A 10,327-nucleotide genomic window follows, 5' to 3' on the forward strand; every position below is an offset into this window, starting at 1 on the left:
CCAGTAGTCAAAAGATGGACGAATACAAAGAGAAACTCATTATCCTCAGACAGAATATTGACTCAAGCATTGCTGTACACAATGCCTCTGCTGCAGAACATGTGTCTGGCACGATTGATGATATTTCCACCAAGATCAGTAATATCTCTATTAAGGCTGCCGAAGCTGGTGCATACCATGCATTTGATTTATATTCAGGCCATACTAACAAGCCCATGATAGATTTGCGGCAACAGTTCCAGCTGGAGGAACAGCGACTTCAAAGGTTCAAAGATCTGCTAGACCCTATAAAGTCTGATACGTCTGATCGTGCTCGCTGCCTCCCGAATACCCGCACGGGGTATTTGAGAGACATAGAGGAATGGTTATTCTCGCCTCCTAAGGAGAATATTCTCTGGCTCAATGGGATCGCTGGGTCTGGGAAGAGTACAATTGCTGCTTCTATCACAGACCTCTGCGACGACAAATCCCGTCTTGCTGCATTCCTTTTCTTTGAACGGGAAAAGAACGAGTACAAGTCTATCATCAGGACCATCGCCTACCAGTTGGCGGCGTTCGAACCAATCCTCGCAGCATACATAGTTCCCGTTGCTGAACAGCTTAAGAATATAACAGGATCAGAGACTCGGCGACAATTTGAAAAGCTTCTCTTGGAACCTCTCAAATCTGCCAAAGGTGCTGTCAGAGGGCCAATAGTCGTCATTCTCGATGCGCTAGACGAGTGTGGAACCACTGAGCAGCGCAGGGAGATCTTGGAGTTACTTAAAGTTGACTTTGCGAAGCTACCACTGGAACTCCGATTTTTCGTCACAAGCCGACCTGAAAACGACATCATGCACTCGCTCTCCTCACAGAAGCATATTCTCGAGGTCAGGCTTGAACATACTGCGATCGAGAGTCGAAATGATGTACTTGCTTACATTCAGAATATGATGCACAAGGCGATTAAAGATCCAATACCAGACGGGTTCGCATGGACTGATGCAATGACAATGCTCAGTGATGCTGCTGACGGGCTATTCATCTGGGCGACAACGGCCGTTATGATGGTAATGAATAGTGATGATCCGTTTGAAGAGCTTGAGGGGCTTGTGTCCAATGTACGTTTACTCAACGGACTTGACAATCTATATGCTACCGTGCTTGAGCAGTCGGGGATTTCATGGCAGTCGCCGAAATCGGTTGAACGATTCCGTAACATCCTTGGACTTATTCTTTTCGGAAAGGAGCCTCTTTCTGGTGATAATATTGACAGTATTTTGGGCCTTGGAAAAGGGAAGGCGCGTTTAACGCTCCAGAGACTGCGGTCCGTTCTCGCGTACGAGTACGGACAGTCCATTCGTCTCTATCACGCATCGTTCGCAGACTACCTTTTGTCGTACGAGCGTTCCGGTAATCACCCATGGTACATTGATACCAATAGTCAGAGGCGTACAATCACAGTGAGATGTTTCGACATTATGGAGCAGCTGCTACGCTTCAATGTTTGCGATCTGGAGACGTCATTCCTCAAGAACGATGATGTCCCTGGAATCGAGGGCCGCATTACAACATATATACCGACGCACCTCACCTATGCATGCCGTTTCTGGTCCGGGCATCTTTGCGATGTGTCGAATTCTGAAGATATGGCAGACAGACTGGAAAAATACGCGTACAATCATCTTCCATACTGGTTGGAGGTCCTCAGTCTGACGAAACATTTCACTCGTCTTGCCGGTCGTGCACTCTTGGATGCTGTCTTATGGTCTGCTGTATGTGTGTATGACATTCCATGTGCGTATAATACTAATTTCATTCATAGTCGGATGAAACTGGGATTTCGTCATTTCTATGGGACGCATACAAGCTGGTCATCATCTTTTCGTCACCAATTGCGCAGAGTGCTCCCCATATCTACCTCTCCATGCTTTCTCTTGCAAATGATGAATCGGTGGTGGCCAAACACTATTGTCAAACCCATCCCACTATTCATGTGACTCGCTTTGGGACTAAACCGCCGAACCCATGCATCAAAGTTTTAATTAGGAGTGGATTGTTCGATTCATCCGTCACATTCTCACCTGATGGGAGATATGTCTGTGGCTCTTACGAGCACACTATTCGGATTTGGCATTTAGAAAGCAGCGAAGTTGTCACTGCCCCATTCCACAGGCACAGTTACCACGTCGGTCCAGTAGCATTTTCGCCCAATGGGAAACATGTTGTCTCTGGTGCTACAGATGGGTCAGTTATAATATGGGATGCTGAAAGTGGGAGGATAGTCACACATCCATCTGGGAGTCACAAAAGAGCTGTCTCATCTGTTGCTTTCTCACTGTGTGGAAAATATGTTTTCACTGGATCTTCTGATCCTATTACTCCTATTCGAATTTGGGATGTGGAAAGTGAAGCAGTTGTCCCAAGTCCAATTGACGTGCATGGTGATGGTTTTGCTTTGGTAGCTTTCTCGCCAGATGGAGAACACATTGCCACTGTCTCCAACGACTGGACTATTCGAATATGGGACATAAGAAGCGGGGAGGTGGTTGTTGGGCCGTTTGAAGGACATAATGGCTATGTTCAATCATTAGTTTTCTTGCCAAAAGGAGATTATATTGCCTCTGGCTGTCACGACAACACAATTTGCATCTGGAATGCTCAAACTGGGAGAGTTGTTACAGGGCCCTTTAAAGGATACAAATTTATAGGCACCTCAGTCACAGTTGTATTCTCTTTCAATGGAAAACGCATTGTCTCTAACTCAAAGGATCGGACAATTCGAATCTGGGACATAGAAAGTGGCGAGTGTCTCACAGGCCCATTTAGAGCAGGGAATGTCGACTCGGTCGCTTTCTTGCCTGACAGGAAGCGTGTTGCATCCAGTTCATCTTCTGATGGCACAATTCGGATTTGGGATGCCGAGTTTGGAAAGATTCTCACAGGATTGTCTGAACAGTGTGAACAAGAAATTGTCTCAGCTGCCCTGTCGCCTGATGGAGGGCGTGTTGCTGTTGGCTACAGAGATGGTAAAATTTTGATTTGGGACAGTAATTATGGGAAGGTTGTTGCCAGACCGTTTGAACTGTATGGAGGGAGGAGCAATTGGATTACTTTCACTCCTGACAGAAAGCACATTGTTTCCTGGTCTCGGAACAAGTATCTTCGGTTTTTGGATACAGAAAGCAGTGAAGTCTCTGTGGAACCGTTTGAAGTGCATATAGACTTGGATGAGGCAACTGTCTTTGCACTCTCACTGGATGGAAAACGTGTTGCTACTGTCTCTAATGATGGCACAATTCTGATTTCAGGTGATGATAAAGGAAAGATTGTTGCAGGATTGTATAGCAACAACAAAGCTAATTTGGTAGCTTTCTTGCCTGATGGGGGATTTTTTGTCTCTGGCTCGACTCATGGTGAAAACATAATGATTTGGGACACAAAATATGGGAAGGCTGTTGCAGGCCCATACAGGGGGCACAAACGGTCCACCATGTCAGTTGTTTTCTTGCCTGACAAGAAGCACATTGCTTCTGTCTCTGGAGATGGAACACTTCAGGTTTGGAATATTAAAAGTTGCAATGTTGTAGCAAGACAATTAGAAGGGTACACAGAAAAAGATGCCTACTCAGCAACTTTCTTGCTAGACAGAAGGCACATTGCATTTGGCTTCTCTCGAGCAGTTCGGATTTGGGATGTACAAAGTGGGAAGGCTGTCACAGGACTGTTTGAAGTAGATAAACCAACAGTGGGCTTCCTTAATTTCTCAGCCAATGGAGAGCACCTTCTCTGCCGTTCTGTAGCATATACTGGAGATGACATAATTTGGGTCTGGAACGCCAAAAGAGGTGAGGACGTCTCAAGTCTCCTAGTTAGAAAATATATGGCTGACAGTTGTATCCTCTCTATCAGACTCAATTAACTGGAAGTCAGTCAATTCTAGTGTGGAAGAAAGAGTTAATGTAATGTTGCCTGCCATGCATCCTGAATCAAGCTGGACTCTGTCTTACAATGGCTGGATCATTGGCAAAAGTGATGAATTACTTGCATGGATCCCCCCTGATTTACGAGAGACACTTTGGTGTCCTTAGAATACAGCAGTACTTAATTGCCAGTTCTCAACAAGATTGGATTTTGCAGATGCACCACTGGGTAAAGATTGGACTAAGGGATATTTAACTCGTCAGTTTCTAGATTGCAGCCCACACACCAGCCAATAACAAGACCCAGAACTATACTGCTTGTCAGGGTTCCAAACACTATTGGGCAAAGATCAGACTAAGTGGTTTAACTTGCAGGATTTGGGGCCATAATCCACTCAGGGATGTTTCAGTTTCACATCTTTGTTCCTGTGTATGTGTGCCCCTAATACTTCTGTGTCTCACAGTCTTGTCAAGCTTGTAAGGGGTCTGTTAGCGTTTTGAGGTTGCAATGATTCCCTTAGAGTAGTTCACACTAGTAGGGGTTCAGTGGGCTCTGCTCATGGTGTGTAGGTGTTGATACAAGTCGACTGCATAGTTGGTAATGTGTTGTGTACTGTTATATGTGTCCCTGTGAGCTTCATCATCCTTATATTAAGTATTATATATGCTATCTAATATTGTGTGTCTCAGATGTATGTCTCAGAAGACATGTCTAAGACATATGACACATTTATCCAGAATAAATGCTAACACTCCCCTTCAAACTTATACTAGTTGATCAGGCTAATATAATGTTTGATAAGTGTTCGTTTGTTGTTTTACTAATATCATTTACATCTGCAATGTAAATGTTTCGTTTACTTTGTATATTAAGTCCACTGTAAGTGTTGTGTTTGTCCAATGTATTATTATAACGTTTGATGTAATAAATTGATTGTTAATTCAATTATGATTGCTAAGAGAGCTGCAGGATCTCTTTAGTGTTTGTTCGTTTGTAGTTTTAATATTATTAATGTTATAGTTGTCACTATAATGTTTTATCATTTGTATGATAGTAGTTTTCTTGTTCACAATTTAATATGATATGTTATAACTTTGTTTCGTTTGTTTTTCATGTCATATTGTTTGTTTCGTGTCATAGTATGTTTATTTCTTCATACTGCACTGTTCTGCAGTTGTTCTGTTATTCGTTTCGTTTGTATTCATATTATTATATGTGTAGTTTGTTTTATATTCTTACACTCGTTGTGTAATTAGAATTGTACTTTGTTTGTATTGTTTTGTTTGTATAGTTAATACTATATTTAATAACAATGTGTGTGTTATTAATTTGTTCACATTAATTTGTATTCTTGCACATTTGAATTGTGTTACTAGTAGTTTTTCCACTTTTACTTTTGTAATGAAACTGTTGAATCATGCTTGTAAAATGTGTTATTGATGTTATTATGATGTCCTCTATTCATCATGTATCATCATTGTTCGTTTCGTTTCGTATTCATACCTTTTAAGCATTCAATTGTAGTTCTATACCTTTATATTGAAGCATTGTATTGTTCACAATTTGTAATATCATGTATGATATGTTAGATCACTTCATATTAAGGTTGATTGAGGTTTTATTCTTCTGTTATTTGTATTGTTTTATCATCTGACTGTTTGTAAGTCTGTTTAGGCACATTATTTATGTTTTAAACATATGATATGTTTGTATTGTTTTGCTGTTTTACAGTAGATATATTTATTATCAATATATGTGTGCATTGTGTTTGTTATCATTTAATGTGTCCTTTGACTTTTACAAACTATAACATTATTCGTATGTTTGTATTGTTTTATTGTTGTGATAATGTTTTATTATCATTGCATAATGTTTATTCAATTAATATATTGCTCTGTGCAGTTATAATACACATTCGTTGCTTTTATTTTGTAGATAGATGAAGTAGTGTGCTTCACAGTTCTATTTTTCATCATATATTGTAATATTTGTTTGTTTTATTGCTTATTTTGTGTCAAATTCTGTTTGATATTGTTTTAATCATTATATTCACTTTATTTGCTGAATATATGTGTGTGTTTGTTATGAGATATGAATTTATTTTGTTAATTTTGAGTGTATTGCTCATTTTGTTCATTATGATCAACGTTATCTTGTTTGCTTTGAAAGGATTAACGTTTTGATTACTGTTATGTCTGTTGCTTCTTTTAATTAACTTACATGAGTGCTTTGTGTGTCTAGTGTTGATTGCTTTGGGAATATGTGCTATTCCTTAGCTACATTGTGTTAATTCTTAATTATCTGTCCAAATATTACTTTGTTTGGTTGATTATTTGTTTGCTATTATGTCCCACATGCTAGGGAATAAGTATTGTAAGTTTTGCATAATGCATGATCATTATTTTTAATGTATTATATGTTCCATTTGAGGAAAGCATAGTTGTGTTCAATATTTCTGTATAGTTTGTTATGTACTAGAGATGCTTTTCTACTCAACATCTTTGTATGTAGTGTACTTCTTCATGTTTAGGTATATGCTCTATAATATATTCGTTTGTAATACGTTCAATTGGTGCCATGTATGGTGTGACCATTAAAGATTTCAGAGAAAATGTCTCTTACATAAGTATTTCATTGTTGAATTCAATGGATTTGCTTCTTATTTGTTGTGATAACTTTGTAATTATGTTTTGTAGGATGTGTAAGGTTAAATAGTGATGTAGTCAATATTTCTGCATCATTTAATCGTTTGCTATGTTTCTATTATTCGTTATGTTTTATGTTTTGTGAATTTTATGTTTGTGAATATATACTATTACTCCCCTTCAATTCGAGAAGGTTTGCTTTGAGCAATTAGCTTTTGTGTGTGTGTAATTAATTCGTTCATACATTTTCATCATTTAATCATTTGTTTAAGCATTGTGTATTAATGTGTGAATGTGTTTTATTCAATAACTTTGATGTTATTTGTTATTTTTGTCCGATTTTGTTATTAATTCTTTATGGCATTTGTACTCTTTGTTATTCAAGTTTATACTCAAATAGATTGTGTGTATGCTTGTGTATTTTGTTTGATTATTATGCATACGTCCAAATAGTTTGTTAATCATTTAGTATAGTGTTGTTTTAGCAAGCATAAGTTTGCAATTTCGTTCGTTTTATTTGTATACATTATGATGCATTGTTTAGATTTGCTCAGTATCATTTGTCTTCTGTTTGATGACAAAAGTATTTGAGCTATAGTATTTTGTTTCTGTTCTGTTTATGTATTTTATTCTTTTGTGATAGGTACAAGCTCAAGTAAGGCTGTTAATGAAGAATACACTGTTATGATATTGTTTGAACTTCAAATAGCTAATGATATACTTTAAGTATTGATCATAGATTTATTCTTTGTGAATTCTATCTTTCTGCCATTTGCAGTGATCTATTAAATCTGTCACACATTGTGTTTAATCATTTGTAAAGTGTTTGATTGAGTTCCAAACTTATGTTTGTTTCTTTGGATTTTGTTCTAACATTCGTTTGTCTTTTGTGTACTTGGCAGCAGTGTTTGTTCTGTTGTATAGCCCTTCAGACTATCTGATATTAGGCTCTAATGTTTCATAGCATTAGTTGTTTTGTTTTGCATCTGTATTATTGTATTTCGTCACGTTTTTAAGTGATATTTAATTGTTTATATTGTTTATACTGATTGTATTAATTGTATTGACTTAATACTTTGTTATCATGTATATCTTATTGATATATTATATTGTTACAATGTATTTGTAACTATCATTCATTTGATTTTGCATTGTAATAGTAATTGTGCAAGGTATAAGATATGTATTTGCCTGTATAGTATTGATATTGTGTTGATATTATACATATATGCATCATTATATTGTTTCATCGTTTGTAGTGTTATGTTTTAATTTAATGTAATACTTTGTATAAGTATATATGTTTGTTATTATATGTTTAGACTGTTTGCAACATTGTTTCGTATGTTTTATTACTTGTTTTATGTGTTATTATGTGTTTGTTCAATTGTATTTTGTATACAACATTGTGTTATTCAACAATTAATAGTTTTATGCATTCGAATGCATTATTATTACTTCATACATTCGTATATTCGTTTATCTATGTGATATGTTTGTATTTTGTAAATATATGTTATTTATTGTGATTGTTCATTTGTGATAGTATAAATTGTTTTTATATTTGAGTTATTATGCTTTAGTAGCATTTATACTCTTGTTTTCGTTTTATTTGTTTGCCTAATCATTATTAGATTGATTATACTTTTGCAATATATTTCTTTATATTGTTATTATACTTTGCTAGCATTGTTCTTTCGTTTATAGTATTAATCATTTATATTATTGATATACTATCAAATGTTTGTTTGTTATGTGAGACATTATTAATATAATGTGTCTCTGTAGTGTAAGATGAAGTAATTCAGCATTTGGATATAGTATTATTGAGTACTCATTACATTTAAAGCAACTAGTTCATCTGTCTGTATGTCTTAGACATCTAATACATTGTCTGTATCCAATATATGTCTTGTATTGTGTATCCAATACATGTCTTGTTAGTTTAATAAATCAATGTGTGTTTGGGATGCTCAGACAGGTGTGTCTAGGTCCATGTAGATAATACGTTCCAGTTACGAGTATTGTATCATATCTTGTTGTATAAAGTGATTGTAGTCTTCCAGACAAGACGATTTGCATTTGGTATGCTCAGATGAGAGTGTCAAAGGTTTGTAGACAATTAGAATGGATTGTACATGTAGAATCAAATTGATTCAGCATTAAATGGAGTAGTTCAATGATACTTATCAAGTTTAGTATGATTGAGCATATCATATCATTTGTACTATAGTATATAGTACACTGAAGTGTTCACAATGACAATTGTAGTGTATATAGTCATACATATAGCTAGTGAGGAGGAATCATAATCATTTAGATGATGATTTCAAAGAGTCGCATTTGTAGAGGGTAAGATAAAAGCATAGTAACAATGTAGACATGAGCAGGGAGCACAAGGCTCATAACCTGTTAGTGTTTTGAGGTTGCAATGATTCCCTTAGAGTAGTTCACACCAGTAGGGGTTCAGTGGGCTCCACTCATAGTGTGTAGGCGTCAATACAAGTTGACTGCATAGTTGGTAATGTGTTGTGTACCATTATATGTGTCCCTGTAAGCTTCATTGTCCTTATATTAAGTATTATATATGCTATCTAATATTGTGTGTCTCGAATGTATGTCTTAGAAGACATGTCTAAGACATATGATGCATTTATCTGGAATAAATGCTAACAGGGTCAGACCTGTATTCATTACTCTAGTGGAACTGTTTCAAAGTACCAGTTTTCATGTAATATTATACTTCCTCTTGATGAATCCTGTAACCTAATTTGTCATACATGTACTCTATAGTACACAAATATATGTCATTCATACTATATATATGAGAAATGGTTGATTATACAGTTGTTGACAATACAATAGCTATAAGCAGAGTATAATTTCTCCCTAACATACTCAACATCAACATACTACAGCTTCAAGCAATTAGGAAATTGTATTATAACTGATATAGAGAACTCCTACTGTGTAGTAAAAGTGTGGTCAGATAAGATGCTAAGGAGTGTACAGAGGAATGAATAGTAACATACCCTCTGTTACAAAGCCTTGACAACAACTGTCTTTTCCCTTAGCCTCTTACAAGGTGCTCACAACAGGCATACTAAAGTAATAAAATAGAGTGTACCCTTAAAGAGTGTAGGTGATAACAATGCTAGTGTTACAGTTCTCTACTCTTGTACCTTCAGTTCTGAGGGTTCCACACCCTTCTGTACCAGAACTCAGGACTTCCATCCCTCAGGGGCACTGTCTATAGACTATATGTGTACTGACTCTTACTACTACCCTTCCTTACTTCATCATTCCATTTCTTTGACTACCCCTTCATTCTTTGTTCATTCTATAGTCTCTTACCCTTTGTCTATCCCTTCATTCTTTGTACCTTTATCTTTGACCTCCCCTTTCTTTCATTCTTCATGGCTTATCATTCTTAGTAGCTCATACTCCCTAGGTGCTCTTGTGTAGTTTAGTATATATAGGTGTATGAGATCAGACTGGTCCTGTAGTCTTGATCTTGTCTACTCCAGGTAGTCCTATACTCTTAGGCTTACTCTATATACTCTACTCTTGTCTCACTCTCTCTCTCTGCCTGTTCTGCAAGTTCCAACTATGTTCTAGTGCTTACATTCTGTATTTCTGTTGTGTAGGATAGTTGTAGCCTGGGTCCCCTTGCTGAGCCTTTGAGTCCCCTCTATACTGTTGCTGACATCAGATTAAGACTACCCATTACCACCCTACAACTCTCCTACGTTTTGGGCATTGGCACTTGCTGTTACATC

At 36.8% G+C, this 10,327-nt stretch overlaps 1 protein-coding gene across 1 annotated transcript; it reads left to right on the forward strand.

The window, feature by feature from the left end:
• Window positions 1–215: 215 nt before the first annotated feature.
• On the forward strand, window positions 216–3,901 carry FOMMEDRAFT_94699 (WD40 repeat-like protein; the record flags this gene model as incomplete). The annotated part of the gene is made up of 3 exons (XM_007270387.1): window positions 216–1,760; window positions 1,805–3,193; window positions 3,308–3,901. The coding sequence occupies 3 exons, from the start codon at window positions 216–218 to the stop codon at window positions 3,899–3,901; spliced, it is 3,528 nt and encodes a 1,175-aa protein (XP_007270449.1).
• Window positions 3,902–10,327: the final 6,426 nt, after the last annotated feature.

This window comes from Fomitiporia mediterranea (assembly GCF_000271605.1).
Source record: "Fomitiporia mediterranea MF3/22 unplaced genomic scaffold FOMMEscaffold_13, whole genome shotgun sequence".
Lineage (NCBI taxonomy): Eukaryota > Fungi > Basidiomycota > Agaricomycetes > Hymenochaetales > Hymenochaetaceae > Fomitiporia > Fomitiporia mediterranea.